The 26149-nt window shown below is 35.9% G+C and overlaps 1 protein-coding gene across 2 annotated transcripts; it reads right to left on the bottom strand.

The window, feature by feature from the left end:
* Nucleotides 1-670: 670 nt before the first annotated feature.
* On the bottom strand, nt 671-25833 carry n4bp1 (nedd4 binding protein 1). 2 transcript variants are annotated; one of them, XM_028449832.1, is made up of 12 exons: nt 25513-25833; nt 21064-21291; nt 19825-19998; nt 18178-18686; nt 15380-15695; nt 13805-14149; nt 12661-12896; nt 9112-9242; nt 7628-7724; nt 4204-4311; nt 3531-3632; nt 671-1826 (listed from the first exon to the last, which is right to left on the bottom strand). In XM_028449832.1, exons 1-12 carry the CDS (start codon nt 25831-25833, stop codon nt 1475-1477), a joined length of 2919 nt encoding a protein of 972 aa, XP_028305633.1. In that variant the 3' UTR covers nt 671-1474. The 2 variants fall into 2 exon arrangements, with proteins under 2 accessions (XP_028305633.1, XP_028305634.1); XM_028449833.1 differs by having other exon boundaries at nt 1475-1823.
* Nucleotides 25834-26149: the final 316 nt, after the last annotated feature.

Below are 26149 nucleotides of genomic sequence, written 5' to 3'. Positions count from 1 at the left end.
TGCCACTTTTTTCCCCCATCTTGCCTAAAATGTCCTGGCCCCACCCATTGCTGTGCAGCAGCTATAATTAGTGCTGGTTTTTCCATTGTTTGCATTATTATAATGTATGTGCTGTACCAGGAATTCTATTCCATCATTAAAACTTTTAGCAATTTCATTTGATCTTTCAGTTGTGGTAAAAAAAACAAAACATCAGACTTGTTCCATGTACACAACACACACAAGGTTTTTTTAAACATCATTTTGACATCATGAATGATAGTCTGATTATTTTAAGTATTTTTATTTCCTGATGAGAATAGCACATCTGTATCTTTATTTTTTTGTAGTAATTTGAATTACATAAAATTATTTCTTGGCACTTTTTAAAACTGACCACCAATGGTGATTTTTTTTTTTTTGAAGACTAATAGAAAAACAAACTACAATTACTAAAAATAAATAAATAAAAATAAAACTATTAAAAATAATGTGTTTGTGAATTTTTGACCGAAACTAACTTCACGTATGACTGTAACATGCGACACACCATTAAAACTAAAGTGTAACCTTTCTATATTTTGTCAATTTAAAAAGTGACATTCCTGGAATTATTGTTAAATTAATCTGTTTTAATATGACAGCCAAAAAACCAGAGGAAACCATAAACACAATGAAAGAACAAATAAGGAAACATGGAATGCTGCATTTATTTGTCTGTTTCACATACATAGATCCATATGTGCACTGTAGCCAAAACTGCATGTATTTACACTCTCTCTCACAAAAAAAAAAATCAATATACACAAAAAGATTATAATACAACAGAAACAAATCCTTCAGTGATTGGTACAACGTAGCAAGTATGAACGAGTCTTTTTGGCACCTTGTAAACTGTTTGTGCAACGACACTTCATTCACAAGATGACTTGAATGTATAGAACAACCCTGGAGAGAAACTACAACCAGTAACATTGTAGAAACAAATAAGAGATTGTCCTCGGTTCACGTTGAGCTCCACCCTGACGTCGTCTTGTCCTGTGTGTAGCTCATGTTGTGTAGAAAGCTGAGAATTCAAACACATGCAAAACCTGCTGGTTGAAGGTAAACATGAACAAAAAGAGTCTGCAGGAGGAGGTGAAAACATGGCCATCTGTTGAATTTTGTACGCTAAAATCAAAGCTGCTGTTTAACGGGTCCACGCCACTGGTTCAGCATCGTTTCAGTGTTGGTCCCGCTTTCACTATCATTCAGGGCTCTATGCAAGACAGAACCATATTCTGCTGAATGCTGCGTTATGTCGACGCCAGTGTTGAAAAGCAAAATAAAAATAAATGGACAGTTGGTCAAATTTCTTTTTAAAAAGAGCAGGCATTTCTGAACGTCAAGTCTTCAAAAAAACTAAAACAAAGAATCCTTCAGGTGGGACCGAATGGTAAAATAAATCTTATTAGTTTCTTTTTGTGAAACACTTTCCTTGTGTGTCTTAGTGGATTCATCCAAGCAGTAATCCAGACAGAGCGTTCAGGTCTCTCATGTACGGGTTGTCTGTGAGGATGCGATCGATGCGCTGCTTCTGGTCGGGGAAGATGTCGTAGAGCTTTTTCTTCAGCTCGGATGTCTCCCCCGGTGACCTCTGAGGGGGAGGTGAGGGCGAAGGAGAAGGAGAGCGACGTGGAGCGTGCCATTCAGGGCCACCAGTGTGGGACCAGTGTGCAGCGGGGTGGGGCATCAGGGAGCTGGGGGTCCGATTAGTCGTATGTAGAGCCTGGGCGTAGGTTGGCTGCTGCTGCTGGGAGGACAGCCGGATATCTGCTGGTCTCAGAGGGGGAGGGGTGCCTGGACTTCTTCCGACAAGAAAACAACAACAATTAGACAGGGTCTGGAACTAAAACTACGATCATCACAGCCTGAGATCAGTGGTTCGCAAGTGTTTTTGGCTCACGTACTATTGGAATGGATTATTTTTCATGGTTTATTTTTGTGTGTAATACTATAATTATGTCTTTATATTCAATAATCCTGTTAATAAAATACATTCTCGGTCAGGCCAACTATTTTCAAAGCCACACAGGACAAGGACAAACAGTTTTAGAACATCTAATTAATCTAAATCTAACAATAAAACCATGGACGTTAACGATGATACAAATCAGATATAAATAACTAGGACACTCAGATTAACACCAAAATGTCAGTTTGACCCAAAATGCACAAATTCTAAATCATTAACAAATAAGAATAATTCTATTTTAAATACTAAACCTAATACATGTTAAACAACTCATGTTCTATATACCTAATAAATCAAATAAACAGACACAATAGACCCCTAAATGATAGATAATAATAATAAATCAATCAATAAATCTTGAACATAATTTGTATTGCTTTAAATCACCAGTAAATGTCATCTTTAACTAACTACAATAACTAATTAAAAGAAAAAGTGTAAGATTTAACCTTTTGAAAACTGTGCTTAGACTTATACATTTCTTCCTGCATGTGTGTCTTTATCTTTGATGAGCTGTTTTTAGTCTCAGATACTGAATACGAGCATGAGCTCTAACTCTAACAGTACCCCCTTTCTCTTACTTCTGAATCCAAGTACCCCCTTTGTCCGACTGCAACATTTTGCGGAGAAAACGATTTAAAAACAACTATAGAGCATTATGATGGAATGAAAAAGTGATAATTTTGTAAATAAGTGGGAAAAAAAAAACGTATTTAGTGCAGTGGTTCCCAACCTATTTTTTGGATCGTGACCTCATTTTGATATCAAGAATTACAGGTGACCCTAAAGACTTTTCTTCTAGAATTGGTTTTTGATCATGTTTGAGCTCATATATATATATATATGCATTTTAGTTTAACTAGATTTATATTTAAGTGAAAGTATAGAAATAAAGTTGTTTAAGATTGTGTGTCGATTTCATTTAAAAAAAAAAAAAGAATAATTAAAACATTTCTAAAATCTAATTCAATTTTTCAGAAATTTCAGGTGATCCTACATGGTGTCCCGATCCCAAGGTTCAAAAACACTGAGAATTCTCTCTCTCGCTCTCTGAAACCAAGACCATTAAAACAAATAAAAATAAAACCATGACATGGTTCGACAGTTAAGTAACATATATTTAGTTTATTTTAAATACATTTGACGGCTTAAAAAAGGGATCTGCAACTCTATCAAAGCAGAACATGGAAAACTCAACTACACAAAAAAACACTGATGTAACCGAATTCTTGGAAAAAATAAACTCATATTACTGTTACTGATAAATTCACAATTATTCTAAATATCTGAAAACAAGATTTTTAAGTCAGATTAATGTACAGCCTCACCTCTCTCTCCTGTGTGTGTGTGTGTGTGTGTGTGTGTGTGTGTGTGTGTGTGTGTGCATGTGCGTGTGTGTCACTCAGTCACATTAGGAAGGTTGCAGTTGTCATACAGGAAATTCCCGAGTCTGGTCAGTCCAAGACAAGACCAAGACCTTTAAAATGTGGTCTGGAGCACTACAACACTAGAAATCAGAGCTCAGGTGTAAATCTACCTGTTGCGTTTCTGCAGGAAAATGTCAAGGTGAGGCCCGTGTCTTCCTAAGGGGTCGTCTGGGATCATGAAGTGGTCCTCCACAAAAGTGAACTGGAGCAATCTGCCAGTGACAGTAAAGAACAAATACTTAAAAAGCAAATAGAGACACTTTCTTCCTCTCAAAGGCTCCAACGGTGCAGTTCTGAAACTTCTGTTCTATGGTGAGTATTGAGAATCTAAGGCAGGGGTGTTTAACTCATTTTAACACACGATTTCTACATTCATGTGCCCAAGTTTGGACTTCCAGTTATAAATTAGACAAAGTATTGACGGTATTAACAATACCTAAGTAATAAGTGACAGATACGTAAATGTCCTCTGATGCATTTATTTTCATCTAATACATTTTTATTTAATTTGGGGAGATTTTGTGGAATAATTTGGGAAAAATTGCCGGATTTTGAAAAAATGTAGAGTTCTTTCAACAACAACTTTCACCTGAATTATTTGGTGATTTATGCAATGATTCATGTTTTCTGTCATTTTCACTTTCTCCAGCGGGCCGAAACGGATGCTCTGCCGGGCTGGATTTGGCCCCCGGACCTGAAGTTTGGCACACGTGATCTAACGTAATTTTCAACTAGCACTCATCCTCGTCAACTACACTTACACTGAACTGAAGACATGCTCACCTTTCTTTAATGATCTTTTGCCAAGTCTCTTTGGTGTTGACAAAGTCCCTCAGGTTGTCATTGGTTACGATGATCCCGTCGGTGATTTCTGCTAAGTGGAGCATGAACCTGAAAAGAGAAAAGGACACGTGTGTGTGTGTTTATGAGTAACACACTCTGGACTTTCTCTGTGAACAAGCTAGTTTCCAGTCGTCACTGGGAATTCCATAATTACAGGAACAATCTAAATAGCAGAAATAAGACATCGATGCAAGTTTCAGGTCAAACATATTACACAAATACGCTCATGAGCTTTTAAGAAGTATATTTTTACATCCCAATGTCGGCAGATCAATAAATTTTACAGAAACAGTACATACTAAAGTTTAATTAGTAGAATATATAATACCAACTCTTTTTGGTCTGGTCCTCAGGGGAGCACATACTGTTACTTTAAATCCATGTTTTCTATAATCACCTCACAGGAGGAACACAATGGCAACGTTTATATGAGAGCTTTAACTCCCATTTAATTCAGAATGCAAATGTAATTCCGAATTAAACTTCAATCCAATTTAGGTGGCTGGTTTATTCAGAATTAAATAATTCTTCGGTCTTGTAAACATTTAATTCCGCTTTAAGTTAATTCAGGTAGTTCTGCGGATGCTCGGCCGGTCGCGATGATATCATCCAAGATGGCCGCCCGGACTAAAGCTGAGACTATTTATTTAATAAGAGCCTTAGAAGACATGGATATAATGAAAAGAGTGGATGGACGGAAGCATAAACATGCAGACATTCACATGAACTTATTACGCACACGGACATCGGCAAACGAACAGGCTTCATCGGACGGGTGATACTAAAACCTGGTATCCCCACAATAAGAAACTGTTGCTGAATAAATATATACTGTATTTGGCTCCACAAACACCCAAATTCATGCCATCATCACATCTTGGACAGTTAACATCTTCCACAGTCCTCCATCAACTGTAAAGCCTCATAGAATATAAAGCTTTCAAATGATATATATTTACAACAAGTAAATATAGAAATATCTCCATTTCCAACGGTGAAATCCAAAAATAAGAGCTTTTTGAGCACTCACCACAGTCACATTCTGTTATGTTAATTACTTTAAAAACATCGGTTTAAAAATACTAGTTAAAGAAAGTAAAAATCACAAATGATTTATTTGTACATGTAACATCAAACAAGAGTGCTACAATAATAGATGATACAATACAAAAAAAGTCCAGTTACTGTCACTGATGGCTGTACTGTTATTATTATTACTATGTTTTTAGGAGGTCCAGCTTAACCCCACCTACAGTGTAAAGTGAGCATTGTCCTAATACCAATCCTCGAACATCTTCTTATTCTAATCCCTTCCTCTTTTTGATCTAAAGCTAAACTACAAACATAAATTAGACTCTTTGGGCCAATGTTATGAAGCGAGAATACCTCTTATCACGCTAACTTCCAGGATTTAATCAGTGTGTGATGGACTACGAATCTTATGGCGCTAAATCACCATGGTAACTTAGGCTAAACGACTAACCTGGTCGGGAGCAGGTTTTGTTCTGCCTAGGTCAGGAGGCGAGTACTAAAGTCCCGCCGCATGACCAATCAGTTCTCTGTGAACATGTCACAGTGTGGATTTGATCTGAATATTTAGATGTAATCCTTTCATTTACCAATGACATCATTTTTTAAAGATATAGATTTATATCTGATGGACTGATCTATAGTCAACTGATGAAGCCTGTGTTTTTGTATGGGTGGACGGGTGGAGTCCTTAATTAATTAATCAATTAATTCATAAGCCATAGTGAGGCTGACCGCATCAGCAGGAACATACAACAGACTGTGAAACAATGTGCTCTCATCCTAGTGTGTGTGATAAATAGGTCTACGTGAATAGAAAAATATGTGTGCTGTAATAAAGTGAAACTGAGCGTTGTCCATTTATCATCCAGTGGATTAATATCATAAATAATCTCACGCTTTTACGCATTAACAGTGTCATCAGCTTCCTGCCTTTTCTGTTATGGATTTTAATTATTCATAATTTTAAACTTGAGCAACACCTAACCTGGTTGGGACCAAGTTATGAAGTGGATCAGATCTGAGCGAGTATAAACGCTCCGCCTCCTGGTGCGCGCTGCACTAACACTGTTGCTCTTCGCTGTCATCGTGGATTTAAATTCATTACATTTGTTTAAGGTGATAAGCTGTTACTTCGGGATCTCCATTGATTGGTCAGACGCTGCAATCTCCACCCCTTATATATGAACGTGCACGTACCCAGGCTGAAAACACTTGGCTTAAATTAGCATGTTGTAATCGAGATTCGTAGAACGTAGGGATGTAACGATGAATCCAAAGCAGTTAAAAATCGATTCATAGGTATCACGGTTCACATCGATACTGTGAAAATTGAATCGCAGTACTTTTTATATATCCTTCTCTTGTCCAGAAGTGTTGGCGGCGGGCGGAATCTGCTACTACTTTCCTTCTGGGCGCCTTCTACTCTTAAACATGTTCATAAATTATTGCTTACTCCTTTAGCACCGAAAGAATATCTGTAATATTACGTGATATCTGTAAAAGTCATGTTTTTCTATTAGCTCTGTCTCCTAACATAGCATCTGTTCTTCACTGCAAGAATTTCTGCATGCCAACTGACTACTGGGTTACCAGCACCCTGTGCTGGTCCAAAAAATATCTAACGTGAATACAATGCAATGTTTTTTTTTAAAGTCCAATTGTTAAGGCACAAAATACATCTTTAGTTGCACTTTTAAAAAGAAAAAGAACTATTATGCAGTTTTGCATTGTTTACTATAGAAACAGAATTTAAATTAATAGGCTTCTTCTTCATTTGCATTATTCCTATATTTATTTCATTCAAGATTTATTTTTAGTTAAATTGCATTATTTTGAATAGTTTATCAAGGGATTCTTTTGATAATGAAAAACAAAAGGAAAATAGTACAGTATTTCCTAGTTTTTTCCCCCCCAAAAAAATAAAGGAATATTTTTCAGTCATTTGTCTGCAGTCCCATTTTATAAAATAAATCGTGAGAGAATTGTATCATGAACCCAGTATCGAGAATCGTATTGGGAGTTGAGTGAATCGTTACATCCCCAGTAGAACAGCTTTTCTCCGACAGGGAACGTTTGGTTAGGTGAAGCCCCCTAATGAAGATTAATCCTGGATATAAATATCTAGTTTCGTAGCATAGGCCCTTTACGTTTAAAATATCTAGAGTTGTCACCTATTGAGCCAGATACATGTGTGGAAGTTAAAGCCAAAAAATAGCCCATGGCTTTGTGCTAATAAAAAATGTATTTTGTGTCAACCTCATTAGTCAGAAAAACCTCTTATCTTTAAACGTCCGTGAAATGTGTGATGTAGCTTTACTCTGTGGGTGTGTACCTGTCGTCATGTGAGGATATCCTCTGACCACAGACTTCTCTGGAGGGTGTGAAGGAGAGCAACCCCAAGTTCTCGAGCTGTTCTAAAAAATGTCGCTCTGCAAATAAATGACCAAATCCATGTCATGTGACACAAAGGAAAAAACAAACTTAAAAAACACAATAAAATGATTGGTTCACTCTTAAAGGACCAGTCGTAGATCTTGAGTTACAATTCTTTTGGTATAAAATTATGAAGGTAGATATGTTGTGAAATGGGAGAGCTTGTAGAATGTGAAATAAATGTCATGTCACAAATGATGGGAAAAATGTGTGGACTGATATTTACACAAATAAAATGACAGCTGCAAACTTGTAATCCAACATTTATTCACATTTATTAATTACTTGCGTCAATTATCATTTACAACCACAATTCTCTGGTTACAACTTCTCGAGTCTGCCGCTACAGAAACACAAACTACTTTTCTCGCGTGAATGTGCACTGCTTGAGTTTTGCCACACATTTTGCGAGACGTCTGTAGGAAAACAGATTTGTACTCGTAGAAATGAGTGAGTGTGGAGGGGGGATTGACGAATCTGATCAGAAGGGAGGAGATGGAGCGCTGTGTCACTTTAGCGCACCAGCCGGTGTTATAGGACCAAAAATAAAAAATTTCTGCACTGTAAAGGCAGCATGCTGAAATTTTCCTCCTAAGATTGTTTGAAAAAGACTGTTGGAGCCATTTCTGAACAAAGAGAGTCATGGAGATTGCCTCTCATTGTTTAAATTTAGGTAAACGGTATGTAGAGATGAGGATAGAGAGCTGACAGCTGATGCAGTGGCCAAGCGGTTAATGCATTTTACAAAATCTACAATCTGTATAATGTGACGAAGCAATAAAGCAATTATCTGTTCATCTATCTCATAAAAATATAGAAACACTTATGCTTCCACTGGGAATTGATCCTGCATCATTGAGAAAAACAGAATCCATAAGTTTGCTGCGTTAACCGCTTGGCCACTAATTCTCCCTTCTGATTGGTCAATCCCCCTCCACGCATGCATGCACGCACGCGCGCGCACACACAATATCAGTCCATACATTTATTCCCATCATTTGTGACATGAAAGTTATTTTTTATACACAAGTGATCTATGTTTTTATTAGATGTGCTTTAAATTTCTCATTTTTAATCCATCAAAACCCAAATACCTGCATGATGTAAATAGGTTCAGTGCCATCACCCCATTTTGATATTCTTTAAGGAATTACAGATTATATATATCTCACAGGTGGAAAGATGCTTTTAGAATCTCGAGTTGGAAAAAATGCTGGTCACTGTAATTGTAATTGAATTATAATTGAACATGGATAATGAAAGACGTAATTGTAACTGAAAAATGTAAGTGACCCCAATCCTGGCTAAATCTGCCATATTTACGTAATGTTACGACCATTACTGTGCTTTGTCCGTTCCAATAAAGTTAAATTGAAACCTTACCTGTTGTGACTCTGTCTTTCTTTTGCCGCCACTGTGGGACAAACACTGTGATCTCTCGGTGGCCTCTTTTCCAAAACGTCTCCACGGCGAGGGCAATGCCACGACAAGAGAAGAACCGCTTCAGGCCATGACTGGAGAGATGGGGAAAAAACAGGGTTAAACGTAGAAAAATTATCGCAAAAGAAAACGGGAATAAACTAATAAATAAAGTCAGTCCAGTTGGCTTTGCATGTTACCAGTGGGTCTGTTCACAGGACTTTCAACTTTTTAAACAACATACCACAACATAAATACATACAATTTTACACGTGGAATATAAACATTAAAAGTGGGTAGGCACAGGCATGGCTGGGGTGAATTACAATTGTAATTGCGTATTACAATTATGATGTAATCATAATTGTAATGTAATAATCGGTTACTGGTGTAATCGTAATTGGATTGTAATTGAGTTCAGATAATTTACTTAGTATTTCTAATTATTGAGGATACAGGAGGCCCATTTCAACTTTTATTTTATTTTTTAAACCCATTTCAACCTTATTGCTAATGCTAGACTGATGTTAATGCTAGGCTAATGCCATTGCTAAGCTAATGTTAATGCTAATGCTAGGTTAGTGCTAATGCTAGGTCAATGCTAATGCTAGATTAATGCTAATGCTAGGGTAATGTAATTGCTATGCTAATGCTATGTTAAAGGTATAGCTAGGCTAATGCTATGCTAATGCGAATACTAGCTAATGTATTTGTAATGTAAATGTACGGTAATGTAATTGACCCCAACCCTGGGCACAGGTAAAGAGCATTTCTAAACAGTCATTGGCAAATACCGGGAAACTCTTCTGTAATAATGTATTTAACATTAAGATCCTTCAGGTGGTGTGATAAATAGAAGGTAATTTAACTGCAAAAAGAGACTAAATACTTAAATGGACCTTTGAAATGTTTTCTACACTGACCTATAAATAAGTGTTTTTAATCCAGTATGTTTTTCTGTTGCGTCCACTAGATAGAAAGTAATGCTTATGTAGATATGTCCTTTATTTCCTGAACCATTTCATAAGGGAGACATATGACACCCTGATTATGGAAATGTCAACAACACTGAAATGACATGACAACACTTATCATTTTTTTTATTACCAACTGATTGTTATTGACACTAAACTTAGTGGAAGTACACACTTTGTAAGTTATAACATCATCTGACCCAGATTGTTGGTGGTGACGTGCAGGACAAGCACGCAAACGTCAGTTGCCAGTGAAATAACAAATGAGTGGTTGTTGCAGGAAAACGCAAAACAAGAGCAGCCGCTACCAGCAGACATGAGACGCTGGTTCATCTGAGAGCACTAACTAACCTATGACACTTTGATCTGCTTTGTTCATCACTAAACAAATGAATGCATCTTTCATTAATGAACTGGTTAATAATGAGTACTGGTCTCTTGCCTGAACGATACATTTACAGAATATGTCGACCTATTAGCAAATGGCATGGTGACAAAGTGGTCAATGCAAACTCAAAGGGAGAAACACAAAGTTCTTCTCTGGCCAGTTTACAGGTTCTCTATATGCATGTGTGATAATTCGCTCACAGTTAAAAAATGACAGAAAAAAGTTGATTCTGCACATTTGAAGGGCTTGAAATTGAACTAGTTTGTGTTTTCTTTTGCTCTTCTCTCTGTTAATCAGTATAGGTCAAAGCTAAATGATGAAGACTCAACAGAAACAAATGTTATAAAAAAAAAAAACTTGGTAACACTTTACTTAACTTTTACTTTACATAAGGCTGACTTATGCTGTCATTAGCATGAATTAAGTCTCATGAAGGCTGTTATTAAGTGTTGTTCGCTAAATTTCAGCACTTTTTTTTACTAAATTATGACACCTTTGGAGCTATGTTGACATTTCTTGGGGTTAGGTGGATGGATCTAGTTAGGGTTAAGGTAACAAACAAAACTTAATGACACCCTTCATGACACCTTATTCATGCTAATGACAAGTGTCATGTCATAATAATTACAGCCTAAGGTGTAAAACTTCAACTAAAGTGTTATTGAAAACTTCCAACAAAGTTAACCACAAGTTCCCATATCACTGCACTACGCATTCAATTGAGATTTATTGAATATGTTGATGCCAACTACAATGTGTGCATTTTATTATAAATAAAAAGTGTAAGAAGAGTGATTTTAGGGAACAATGAGAAAGTAAAATCAGCTGGTTGCCTGCCGTGTCATCCTGTTGCCAACACAAGCAGTTGCCAAGCATTTGTCCTTTGGTTGCTGATAACACTGAACTGTTGACACTAGCTGCATGTAAAACCGATTACAAAATCACTTTCCAATCTAAAAGAATGCTACAATCATTTTTGAAAGAGTCATGCTGACTTTTAAATGTGTTCCAGTAATGTAAACTTATCTTTATTTAAAAAGTTAAAGATAAACACTTCAACCCATCTGTGATGATTGAAGCACATAGACTTTCCCAACATTTGTAATACCTAAAACCACCCAAAACCACTGAAGAACAGGAGAAAATGTTTCTCTGTGTTTGTCAGAGATGAAGCAGGCTAAAGGGAAGTTCTACAAATTGTAGCTTAATTGTCATTAAACGAGGTTAGGCAACCTGTGAAAAGCACAGTGGAACTGTGATCAGAGTAGCAGTAATAACTCAAAAACGACCTTTAGCTGCACCTTTTTTTGGACAGAATCATCTAATTTCCTGGTAGCCTGCTGCAGGATAAAGCACTGATTTTATTTAGTTTTGTAAAAATAGAACCAGTGCAAAGCACACTGGTGATGTAGGCCTTCAAGTAAAACACACGCTTCTAAACATAAACTACTTTATAATAAACAGGGTTTTACCAATGGGTGAAAACAATAAATTAAAGTTATTTTGAACCCTGAACTGATTATACAAGATAGTTCACATGTAGTTTGACTTTAAAATTTCATTGTAATAATACTGCTTTAACTCATGTAAAACAATAATTTAAAAAAATACAAGGTTTCTGTACAAAATACAGCCTGTATTTGTAAATCCGTGTCTACGAAAAGCATTAAAACACAGATTAAAATACATTTATTTGTTTAGAAAGCTTTTTTTTAGGTCATTTCATTTATAAAGAGGAACAAACTAGAATATTTTCATTTCCTGAAGAAAATGCAAGTGAGGATGCAGGTGCTGGCCTGCGTCACACTGTATTAGCTTAGCATTATCTTGGAAATAGCATTCACCTAACATTAGCATTCACCTAGTATTAGCTAAGCATTAACCTGGCAGTAGCTGATTATTAGCATTAAGGCTGAAAAAGGTCTAAATGATTGGAAAAAGTTGGAAATAATTGCATAGCATAGCATAAATCTCAGGAACATTCAGAATTTTTTGACAAGTTTATTTGTCAAAATCGGACAAACATGTAGGAGGAGTTAACGCATATGGAAGAAAAAACTCATAACAATAGTGAGGATACCTCCTGCATCCTCTAATAAAGATCTCTTTTCTTTTGTGTGTGTGTGTGTGTGTGTGTGTTTGTGTACTCACGCCATAGCCACGTTGCTGCCGTCTATGATCACGTGTCTGAGGTCTGGTGGTCCTGGCTCATCCAGCAGCTTCAGGATGTACCGGGTCTTCAGGGACTGGTGGAACCGAGCCAAGCCGGTCACTGGGGGAGCTGGTGGGTCGTTAGCAGGAGGAGTCCGAGCCACGGCCCCGTGAAAACTCATATGGCTGATGGTCTGATAGGGCGAAGGAGAGGGCCGAGTGATGGGCTGAGCGGACTGTGGGAGAAAGTCAACGCACAAACATGTTTGACACGTTAGCATTAAAAAGTTCAGTGTGTGTTACTGTTCGATTAATTTCTAAAACAAACAGTTTTAAATTAGGCTTTTTCCATCTCCATTAGAAACAAAATAATTGAATAAATACACAACAGATTTGAAAAAAAGTGATTAAAAAAAAAAAAAGGGTACATGCTGAGTACAGGTGACCCTTCTTTAAATAATATAAGTTGTTTTTTTAAAGCCAGGCTTTGAATATTCCAGTTACAACAATAAAAGTTTTATGTCTAACTATTGTTCAACTAAAATGTCTGTAGGTCAGGGACCAAAAAAAAAATGATACATTACTCCAATAATGCAGGGGTGTCAAACTCATTTTAGCTCAGGGGCCAAACACGGTAGTAGTTTGATCTTAAGTGGGCCACAGATTTTAGGCAGGAAAACGAGCAATTTCAACATGAATCTCCCCAAATTTGTACTTTACATGACATATAAATCATACATACTGTATGCAAGTGTGCAAGGCACTGACAATATCCAGGCAATAATTGACAGATATCAGTCCCTTCAGGATTTTCTCTTTAAAAATTTCATTGATTTTGTGACCAATTATTTATGGTTTAACATTGACCATCATTTATGTTTTTTCTGTCTTTTTAACTTTCTCCTGGGGGCCAAATTGGATGGTCTAAAGGGCCAGATTTGCTTCCCGGGCCTTAAGTTTGATACGTGTGTGATAATGAAACATTTGTTGAAAAACTGAAAATGTCCTTCAAGGAGAAATGATGTCAGACACAAAGGCATTTGAAATTATTTTTTTAAAATAACAGTCAGGCCTTTTTTCTCCCTTTTTAAGTCACAAGTTCAAACAACGATATAACAACAATGTGCAATAAATTAATACCTACACTTGGGGTTAAAGCCAAAGATGACGTAGGTCCAGTTAGCCACTGAGGCGTGCTACGCAACGCTGTCACATTTTCAACTTTCACAGATCCTCCCAAAGTCTGAGTCCCACCTCGAGTCAGATAATCCCTCTGAGAGACACTCCCCCCACCTCGCGCTAAGAAGTCAGTTCTGGACCCAGACTGTGTGTCGAGGTGTGGCACTGTCAGAGCCCGGTCCGTCCTGCTGTCTGCAGTTTTAGTGTCCATGATGAGGACATCATCTTCATCATTGTCATCATCAACAGCAATAACCTCCTGGTTTCCCGTCCCTCCCTGTGCACTGGAGCTCCTCCTGATAGTGATGACCTGAAACAACGATGGAACATCATTTACTTATTTTTTTAAATCTGAAAGGAACACTTGTCATATTTCAAACTGTTGAAAAGAAACTGAAAATGATACAATGACTATAGTATGGTTATTTGACCTAAAAGTTTGCCCTACCCAAATTATCTTTCAAATTAACTGAACAGATTTTAAACAACAGATTTTGCTTGAACAAAAAGCAATAAACTCTTACATTTCCAATGGTACTTTCTGTAAATTGCATAGAGTTTGCAGTAAGAGCACTATTGCAATTCATTTACAATAATAGATTGCATATAATTAGTTTAGTACACGTTTTGTGTCCCTAATGAGGAAGTCTTTGGCTTTTGTTTATAATGCAACTACCGTAAAAACCTCATCATCTAAACACTCCAGTTTCAGCATAAAACTACTTCCAACTTTTTAAATGATGCTCTACTGTGTTTAAACTTCTTCATTTTTAACTAAAAAATAGTGAAACAAGTTGAGCAATCTGCTAGACTTAGGTTATGGGTTTTTATGATAGTTACAGTTTCACCTTTGCTGCCAACGCTCATTTGATTTTTGAATGTGTGTTATAAAGAACTGATTTTATGAAGAATAAAATAAACAAATCATAATTTAAAAAAAATATTTAAAATGCAAAGAGGGGATGTTTAGTTTTTCTTTTGTTGTGTTTTAGTTTTGGTCAATTAAATTGTCAATGACTGTTAACAATTAAAGAAAAGGAATCAGATAAAGGAAAAACACTCAACAGGAGGCTAAGTATTGTTTAGTACTATGTACTGGTACAATGAAAACTGTGGCATATAAGGATGCAAATTTAAACATATTTTGGGAATGTTCAAAAAATAAACTTTCATGGGAATGATTTATTGAAAATAACCAGAAAGTAATTTCAAATAACTGCATCATATTCAAACATTAATATTAGCATACATTTACAATAATACCATTAAAAAAAAGTCAAAAACCTTTAATGGGAATTCATGAGAAATTTGCCAAATTGAACATATTTTTGAAACTTTATTTCTGGAAATTGTTCCACATCTTTGCAACCCTCGTGGCACACGATAAAAATGTTTTAAAAAATAAAATATATATGCCGTGTATATATATATATATATATATATATATATATATATATATATATATATATATAGATTTAGGACAGCTACACTGACTGTGACACTAAAAAAGTCCCACAGGTATGGAGGTATAATAAAGTACCTGCTGTGTTCTGGTCTCGCTGCTGCTGCACTGTCTGCGGTGGCCCAGCCCATTGCTCTTGCTGGCATGCTTCTCCTTGGTCCTGCCTGGCTCCATGAATATTCGGCTTAAATTACGCTCTTTCTCCATGAGGTGTGAGACTGTGGAAGTGGATGAGGAGGCAGAGTTCAAATTGGTTTCTTTTCCCACTTTTTTACATTCCTCTTCACAACGCTTGGTTTCCTGCACTATTTTCTCCAGGAGGAGGAAGGTATCCTCCGTCTGCCCAGTGGCCTTCACCACTCGCTCCACCACCTCCTGCTGGTAACCCATGGTTCTGGGAACAAAGGGTTTGGAAACTGTTCAGTTATTGATAACACAGCATAGGAAAGCAGCATTTTCAACTAACACTTAAGTAATCATAAATCATTTCAGCTCAGATTACAGATAATTGCTGGAGAGGTACAGTATATAATACAATCTAAATGAATTCCTCATTATCATTACTTCTGACATTTAATAAACCATTCAATGAATTTAAAGCTGCTGGACACAAATCTATCTATAGTATAAGCTTCATGGATCAATAAATCAAAGATCATTTTGTCGAAAAATTTAAGACGTAAAAAGTAGAAATTGCAGCTTGAAAGTTTGTTTTTATCTCCACGGTAAACATGACATGTTTGTGCATTGCACTGTGGGATTAAAATTATGCATACAAATGTTTTTACTTTGTTCTTACTGTGATTTCTTGTGTTTTTTTCCCCGTGATATCACAATGAAGTAAAAAAAACCTCTATGCATCAGTCTGCGTCTCTCTACCATACCAAAACTTTCGAGCGGTAATCTCTACCTTTCATGGATTTTTTAAACAAATGATATTCTCTTTATTGATCAATGTGGTTTATACTACATCTTAAATCTTAAACATGTCCCTATGGGATAATGTGCTTTAAGTGCAAGCTGTTGCTGCTCAGAACATTCTCTCTCAGTATCCATTTTACAACCTATTAATGATATTAAAGCTCACTAGGGTTGGGCTCAATTACATTTTTCAGTTACAATTACATTTTCAATTACCCATGTTCAATTACGATTGCAGTGACCAGCTTTTTTTCCAATTACAATTATTTTTTTGTCCTCATAAAGTCAATTACAATTACGTTCTCAATAAGCGGATTCGGCATCTCGCTGCGCGCAAAGCATGCTGGTCCGGGTCAAAGGTCAGGACTACCCAGCTCCCGCCTAGCTCGTATCATAAAACGTAAACATGGCCGAGTCTGACAAAGATATTGAATATTTTGAGCGTTGTAAAGTGGATGTTTTAAAAGAATATTGTAAGAGACGTGGACACGTTGTTACTGGGAAGAGGAAGAAAGAACTGGTGGCCCTCGCTTGGGCATTGTCATTTCAAAAAGCGCCTATAGTTTTGACAAAACAGCAGGAACGAGAGGCTGTCAACCTTGATTATAAATCTCTGCTCGAGATCGATGTTGACAGTTGATCCTGGGGGGATCGGGCATATTGTGGCGAGAAAGAAAAGGACGTCAACAAACCCCCGAAACCTGCTGGGTGAGAGACACCTCTCTAACATGTACACCACAATATAATATTTATATACTAGTTTGCTAGTTAGCTTTAATGTAGTACAGTATATGTCAAACTTACTGATTTAATCCATTCGGCATGACGTTCTGGATCTTTTCTTTCAGTAGGAAATGGGATGAGTACGTATGGCGGGTCGCATATACATCGTGAGGTTCCTTTATTGCACTCGTGAACGGGGCAAAACGCTTTCATCCACGTATTAAGCCCACGTGTACCGTTGGAACAGCCACGCACTGAACAATGGGACCCTGGCATATTGCCTTAAAACGACCTTAAGCAAAGTAAATGCCTAAAAGTCCGTATAAGTAGCCGGTTGTTCCGCTAGACAGGGGCTTTGTTGACACGCTGGGTAGTCGTGAACTCTGACCCGGATATATTGACCCGGGAATCGCGCATGCGTACTGATAATGCTGATTTGGCTTATTACTGAAGTTTATTTACAATTAATCACAATTACTGAGTCTGAAATAAATAACCTAATAAAAGTTAACCTTCCTCTTGTGTTAGCATCTCTTATGATAATGAGTCCTAAATCAGTTGTAAAATACACTAAAAACTAATCTCTATAATCTAATTTATTTCCTATCTATTGGTTACCTTGTTAAGCTTCATAATCAATGAATATACTGTATAAGTTTTAATATTTTTGGTGTGGGCGTCTGAGTCTTATTTGTCAGTATAGTCCTAGATTAAATTTTTTGTAAATGGTAAAATGTGGGAAAGCTTGATATAAAACATATTTTAATAATTGTTAACTACATTTAACTACATTTGTGTAAAACTGTACATAGAACTGTAACATGGTTCCCAAGTTTTGCGCTAAATTATAATTGACAATCTTTATAGAATTTTCATACAATTACATACATGCATTACAATAACAGTCAAATATTTGAATTCAACTTAATCATAATTACGACAGCAACAGATTTTTAAAATTACAATTATAATTATGCCATAATTGTGAATAATTATCAATTACACGATTACAATTATAATTGACCTTACGCTGCAGCTGTATATCATCCTAAAATGTTAATTCCAATATTGATCATCAATCACTTCTAAAACAGGAACCCTCCACAAACAAATATGAAGAGCATTTTATAGTGATTTTAAGTAAATCTCTAGAAACAAAGTGAACTAATACACACACTAATGTACTGTTTCTTACATCATATTGTGACATCTCACAAATAAATGATGGTTACCTGAAGAAATTGACTAAGCAGCGGAGGTTGGTTTCAGGGCTCACGGCTTCTCCGTCATCTGAGAGGCCGTCGTTTGAGTCCATTGTGATCACACCAACAACCGTGTTTGCTTTGGTTGAGGAAGAGAAAGACGATGAAGCCAAGGGGGTTTTGGACCTGCAGCTAGTGCTGACACTGCGGCCCTCTCTTTCTCTCTGCCTCTCCCGTTCCCTCGCTCTATCGGGGGACTCTTCCTTCCGCTCCAGGGAATACTGTCTTTTTGTGTCCCGGGTTTCACTCTCAGATGAGCGTCGCTTGTGTGAAGACCGAATGCCGTTGAGCAGGACGGAGTCAGGTCCCAGACTGATGCCCCCGCCTGGTTTCCCACCTCCACTGATGGATAATGCAATGGTTCCTTTCTCTTCAAAGCTGGTGTCCAAGATGCGGTTGGAGAGCTCTGTCACTGGGGTGCTGCTCCGTGAACAGTCCTGGTCCATGTCTGTCCCGCTCGGATGCAGCGTCTGGTTGAGCTAAGACACACACACGCACGCACACACGGAAAATCCACAAGATAAGAAATTCATGTCTTTTAATTACAATGTTGGAATGCTTTTGGTGTATTAGGGTCTTTCCAAAACATCTATACACTTATAACCAGGGTTGGGGTCAATAATAATTGTAATCACATAACTGATTATTAATTACAATTATAGCGTAATTATAATTGTAATTTTAAAAAGCTGTTGCTGTCATAATCGTAATTAAATTGTAACTAAGTTTAGAATATTGACTTTGTAATTGCAATTGCCATGAAAGTTCTATTAAAAAATTGCCAATTATAATTTAACGCTAAACTAGGAAACCATGTTAAAGTTCTATGTACAGTTCTACACATATGTAGATCAATTATTAAAATGTTTCAAAACAAGCTTTCACACATTTTATCAATTCTTTTTTATTTAAATTGAGGCGTATACTGACACAAAAAAACGCTCAGATGCCCGCACCAGAAATATTAAAAACCTATATTTTTCATTGATTAGGAAGACTAACAAGGAAACCAATAGATAGGAAATAAATTAGATGATAGATATTTATCTTAGTGTATTTTACAGTGTATTTATGATCTATTATCATAAGAGATGCTAACAGAAAGCTAACACAAGAGGATGATTAACTTCTATTAGGTTTTTATTTCAGGCTCAGTAATTGTGATTAATTGTAATTGAACTTCAGTAATTGAGAACATAATTGTAATTTACTGAGGATATAAAAATAATTGGAATTTAATTATGATTGGAAAAAATGCTGGTCACTGTAACCGTAACTGAACATGGGTAATTGAAAATGTAATTGTAACTGAAAAAAGTAATTGACTCCAACCCTGCTTATAACTAATACCTACATTCATGTAAAACCATTGATCTATTCTATACATGCATTAACTTTTGGATGGGAGTCTCCATTAAAAGCCTGGTGTTAAATGTTACATTTGTTTATGGAAACACATTTGTTTGCCTAATTATCAAGATTTTATGTCAATGAATCACCAGTATAACTGATTAAAATGGCAGGTTTTAACAGATGCTGGTAAATTCTGATAAAAATGAAAATGATGTCCTTGTTCACATCTGTTTGGCCTTGTAGATAAGAAACACATAGACTAACCAGAGAAGATGTGTTTATGCTTGTGGGACTGTGAACCAGTCCCAGTAACTCCTCCTTCAGTGCACTGGGCAGGAGTAGAAGCTCCATGGTGTACTTATCATCCCTCTCCTCCACAAAGGATTTAAACGCTCGCTTCACTATTGGCTCTCTGTCACTCGGTAGACTTCGCTTTTCCTGTAAAAAAACACCAACAACGGAGTAAAAAATACATGATAATTGCAATTACAGTGTTAAATATGTAGGCATAAACTAGGAAAAGCTTAACACCTTATTTATTTAAACAAAAAGGTGTCCGGGGACTACTGGGTAATATGGACCAAAATTCATATTACAATATTTTTTTCTCAAAATGGCAATATATAATATAATCTAGATAATTTTAGTTCAAATAAAGTCTGAATAGAAAGACAATTCTGGGTGAAATTTGCTGCCACAAAGGCTAAAATAACATCACAGTGCTTTAGGATTGTTAAAATATATAGATAACGTGCATTTACTAGCGGTTCCAAAAGTAAATGCACAAAATGTCAGCAAAAAATACTTAATAGGACAACAAAATACACAAAAGGAGAAAAAAATGCACAATAGAAAAACAAAAATACACAAAAGAACACAAAAGTAGAAAAAATACACAAAAGAACAACAAAAATACATAGGACAACAAAATATACAAAAGGAGAAAAAATGCACAATGGGAAAACAAAAATATTTAAAAGAACAAAAATACACAAAAAAAAAAAACCTATAAAAAAAACAACAACAAAAATCCACAAAAGGACACAAGAAGAGAAAAAAATACTCAATGGAACAACAAAAATCCATAAACTACATACATACCAAAATATATACAAACGACTCAGAAAGACATCCAACAATACTGGAAAAATACATAGGACAACAAAATACACAACAGGAGGAAAAAGTACACAATGGGACTGGGACATTTATTAACAAATAGCTGCACAATATGTGCCACTTTTGGCTTATTCTCCTCTAAGGGACAGCACGTGTGAGTGAGTTCTATAGGTCTGGGTTAGGACGCACTCAGCAATCTAAAAAAGTCCTAAAAAGGAGTGAAAGCAACGACTCCTGAAAAGATTATATTAATAAAAATAACATATTAAAAACGTATATTTATCCATGTAGGTGATATTGTAATTTTCTATATCACCTGTATAGAAAACTTGATATATCGATATATCGCCCAGCCCTACTGGTCGCATTTTCTTCAAGACTTACATTGAATAATGCTACAAACTGCTGCACTCTGCTCTGAGCCATCACGACTGGCTCCGCCTGGCCCAGCAGACGAAGACGGCCCGGCTCAGGCACCAGAACCTCTGAACTAGTGTCCCGTATGAGCCTGTCCAGGAAGAGGCCTCGAGCACCAGCAAAGATACAGTGCATGTCTACTGGGTAGAGCTCCTCTTTCTGCAGCTCTGGGTCACACAGTCCACAAACATATTCCTGCAGGTCAAGGAGAACATTTAATGTCAGGAGAACAACACAACTACTGTTCTCACAATGCACTCCAAAGGGTTTATGTTAACACATTTCAAACAAATCAAAATAGATGTGCACTCATCTTTCTCTAAATTAATCTTATTCATTTAAATCTTTAGTTGGAATATTTCAGTGGCAGTAAACATTTTTTTTGATTACAGCAAAGAAAACATTAAAAAGTACTTGTTTGACTTGACTTGGTTCAATGTACACAGTGAGAAGGAACTGTTGAGAAGTACAGCTGACATCATGCTCTGTAATCAAACATGAATAATAGGGTGGAATCTCCTGCCTGTGGCACATGAGAGGATGAATCAGCTCCAAGTGAAAGCAGCACGTGCTTCACAGGTAATGTCATACATTTATAAAAAGTTAAAAGTACCAAAAAAAAAACAAAAAAACCCTGGGGATGATCTCGCTGAAAGTAATCCAGATCATAAATACTTGTTTGTAGCTTTTAAGGTTAAATAATCATCATCAAAAAGTTTCCAACTGTGCAATATAACAACTAGGGGTGTACCGATCCGATATCAGCCTGAAAACGAATATCTGATTCAAATTTCTGATTTTTTAATTTTTTTTTTTTTTGCAATTTACTTTTTATTTATTTTATTCAATTCTATAATACTGTAGACATTATGTTGAAGGTTAAAATGCATGTAACCAACTGGTTAATAATAAATGGTAACATCACTTGATGAAGCCTTTTCGAACATTCCACACTACAGAACAAGTAATTATGATTTTAATGAAAGTAAAGAAAGTATGGATGATTCATGCTGATATCGGCTCAATATCGATATCAGCTGATACGCAAGGCTGCAATATCAGTATTATATCGGAAATGAAAAAATTGTATTGGGACATCCCTAAGAACAACCAATGTGTTATAACACTCCGATAATAAAACACCTTGCGTGGAAACTAAAAGGGTAAAAAAAGTCCCATCATTTAAAAAAATACCAACAACAAAGAGTATTTAAGTCATGCTCACTGGCCTTTATACAGACCAGTTGAAAAGCTAAATTTAAAACTGAAAGCAAAATTTAGATTACTTGTCCTTTTGGTTTATCTGCCTTTATACAGTATTTTAACTAATAAGTAAATAAAGTACATTTTCCCATTTTATTATTATAATGCTCACACACTCTACACCCAGCAGCTGTTTGAGTGCAACACTCCTAAATGGTCCAGATTTGTCAAGATCAGATATAACAGAGTCTAGTCTATTACAGTACTGTGCTCAGTTACTAGAGTTACAAAGGTGGAACATTTCCGGTAAATTACCACAGACACTTAAGCTCAGGAATAATGGGAATATTTCACAATATATATTTTTCAAGGGAATCATTTATTACTTCCTGATATCTGTCTGGTGTTGACAAACTACAAACTTTATTAATTAAATAACCTTTCTAGAGGTTTGCAAAGAAAATGAAAAAAATGTAGCCTTTTCAAGTTGTTAACTCATGCAGCCGTTTAGTTTGATTATTGAATTGATTGAACTTGAGGAATGAAGGCATTAGAGCAGATTTCTTATTGAATACATATATAGCCATGTCTAATTGGTGCAACCCCATCCCTGGTTAGGTCTTTATAATGTTAAAAAATGAAATTAAATGGGAAAAGAAAAGAAAAAAAAATCAATGAAATACAATTAGATTAGAAAATTCATCCGAATTAAAAGTAGAATGACATTGTTAATACAATGACGTCAAGTAAACCCAAGTCAGGAAAGACAATTTGACAGTATATGTAGAAGTTGGCGTTTACTTGTTTGTTTCAGTTTCAGCCGTGGTTTAGCATGGTGTTATAACCTCGAGTTTGGCCAGTGTTTCGATTTCATATGGAAGTGTTTTTCTATAATGGAAATGCCCTTTAAATGACTGTATACAGTTGATGTGAAACATACATGAGTGTAAAAGTGACACAGAAAAGGGAATGATGATTAATAAGACAAAAAAAAAAAAAAATAATAATAATATATATATATATATATATATATATATATATAGGACTAAATTCAAAATAAAAACTGGAAAAATTTTCTAATATTAAGGTTATACACAACAAGGACAGTAAGTTCAAATGGATAGTTGGCTAAAATATACAGCATAATAACTAGAGTTTATGCAATTTTTAAAGAATAAATGACCATTTATTAACCTGATATGGGATGGTGTTAATGACACATTATTATGTGATCAATGCATGAGACCACAAAATCACATTCGTCCTGATTGGATTTCATTATTGTGATGAAATTATAGCTTTGTTTTAATTAGTTGACAAAACTATCAATATATTTTAATGCATTGCATTTTGCTTTTATTTAATGTTATTTGTTTTATGGAGGGGGCAGATGTCATACGTTTTACTTCTTTTCTCCTTTTCATTCATCTTTTTGTCTTTTTTTTAATGTGGAGGAGAAAGAAATGTGTTTTAATGACTTTAGTGAAATAAATAAACAAATATAGTTTTCATTCATCATAGTCTAGTTATTGTTACTTAAAAAACAGACTTGATGAAAACTATGATGGAAATTTGTAGTCAACAAAATGAACACTGCTGTTGACCTTATAATATGTTGTTTACGTGGGTTAACACAACTATGCAAATGAGAGAGAACTTTGAATATATAAATAATAAATATTCAATTTATCAAGCCAGGTCATCAATGAGCTATTTTCTAGAAAAGGAACCTATTATTTTAAAATAGGTAACTAACTACGTACTAATAGTAAACAGTTTCAATGTAATTTATGGAAGCCTGTTTCTGCCACTAAAAAAAATAAATAAATCACTATGGAAAGTCATAATTATGAGTTAATAAATTCATAATTATAAGAAAGAGTTATACTTCAGAGAAAATTATTTTTTATGTAAAGTTACAAAAAACATACAAAACTGTGACAGAATCATTTTTCAACATATGTTGAATTATAAGAACTGAATAAACAGCCAAAATATGTGTTTATAAGTGTAAATGAGAATGTCAACAGTCAGTCAGTAACAGCATATCATAATTATGAAATATAAAATATAAATATATAAAATATAAACTTTACTAACACATAATTATGACTTGCCGTGGTCATGTTTATTTTTTTTAGCGGGCCACTAAAAAAAATTAAAATAATTATGTATAATATGAGAAAGTAAAGTCATAATTATGAGATACAAACTGAGCAATTGCTGCAGTCTACCGATGCTGACTGTTACCATTCTGACACTTTGAATAATTCTTCATTCAAAACTAGCAGTGTGACGATATCTCGATACGGCGATATATCACAGTATTTTTTTTCCGCACGATCGATTACAGATATGCTCCCACTAAGTATTGATTTTTTAATTATTTTTTTAAAACCTTTTCTGCTTTTTCACTAAAATGTGCAGGTAGGTCTTCACAGAAATGTTGTCATTGTTGAAGGAACCAATATTTTATTTACTGGAATATTGCACTATAATGGTGTCACTGGTAAGAAAGACACTATTTTTCTTTTACAGAAAGCACTATTGGAGACACATTCGTTTACATTGGTATGTTGACACTTATTTACAGAAATGTTGCACTAAAATAGTGTCACTGTTCATAGGACACTTTTTCAATTTATTGTCTTTTAGACATATAAAATAAAAATTGTATTTTTTTTTCACTTAATCTTTTTTTCATGTTGTGTCATAGATTATCGCAGATTGATTTCTGACCAATATATCAATAATCGCAGTATCGTCATATCGTGAGATAATCGTTATCGTGGTCTTTGTATCGCGTATCGTATGGTGAGATACCCTGAGGTTCCCACAGCTATTCAAAACACATATTATGGCTGCTTATTCAACTTGAATTCAACACATGGTGCATAGTGAAGAAAACAGTGTTAGTACATGAATTAGTCTTTATTGAAAAAAATATTTATGTATGTTTCTTTGCAACTTTACATTAAAAAAAACAATTTTCTCAAATCTATGACTTTTTTTCGCATAATTATGACTTTACGTAATGATTTGTATTGTTTTTAGAGGCAGAAACAGGCTTGTCTTGTGTGTTCAGTGACGAAAATGGAGCCAATCAGGGAGCAGCGATGCACCTGCTCAGTCCAAACCACTATATGTGTCGCAGTTTCAAACGTGTCACAATGATCTGTATTTCTCTTCTAAAAGCGCCCACTGAGCCTTTACCTTAGCCTTTGATACGTCGTCCCTGTTCCCCCGGAGCTGCAGCCATATCTGCCGTAATGTTTTGCTGCCGTGCGGCTGTCCTGTGTGGTCCAATAGACCAATAATGGTAAACGCCACTTTGAAAATCTGCTCCACTCGAGGCTTTGCGCATTTCAGTTCCTCTTCCTTATTCTCCAGGACCGTGAACTCGTCCACGGTGACAGCTGCTTCTTGCTGCTGTTGTTGTCTTCCAGCCGACACAGGGAGCCTGTTGCCCGGGTGCTCGGAGCACGTTAGCTCGGTGACTCGCCTCATCCCGAGGAGGGGCCGCGTTGTTGACATTCCGCCTGGTCTCAGTCTCACAGCCACGGCCGACGACGACTTCTCGTTTATCAAAACGTCTCAGGACCCGTTCGAAGCCGGTAGTGTATTCATGGTCTCTCTGGAGCTGTGTGGGCCACAGCAGCTCTGCGACGGTTACTGCGTTAACAACATGAACTCTGCTGGCGCGAGCAAAATACCTCGGAAGTCCCTAATGACGTACCCGGAAAGTCCCAGTGAGTGCGTCATCAACACACGACAATGGTGTAGTCCTCACCTTTTTGTTATTGAGCAAAAGTGCACAGTGTAAACACAAACCTTTTTTCTTTTTACTTAG

Source organism: Gouania willdenowi, chromosome 6 (genome assembly GCF_900634775.1).
Source record: "Gouania willdenowi chromosome 6, fGouWil2.1, whole genome shotgun sequence".
In the NCBI taxonomy this organism is placed as follows: Eukaryota; Metazoa; Chordata; class Actinopteri; order Blenniiformes; family Gobiesocidae; genus Gouania; species Gouania willdenowi.
Note: the sequence above shows the minus strand (reverse complement) of the source record. Positions and strands in the feature narration are given on the sequence as shown.

What these genes read in the sequence shown, in the direction of transcription:
- n4bp1 (XM_028449832.1), bottom strand. Translation starts at nt 25,833, where the DNA reads ATGTCAACAACGCGGCCCCTCCTCGGGATGAGGCGAGTCACCGAGCTA. An exon ending in GCGAGACCAGAACACAGCAG is followed by an intron (nt 14,150 to 15,379) that starts GTACTTTATTAT and finishes TCGTTGTTTCAG; the next exon opens with GTCATCACTATCAGGAGGAG. An exon ending in GAAAGACAGAGTCACAACAG is followed by an intron (nt 7,725 to 9,111) that starts GTAAGGTTTCAA and finishes ATTTATTTGCAG; the next exon opens with AGCGACATTTTTTAGAACAG.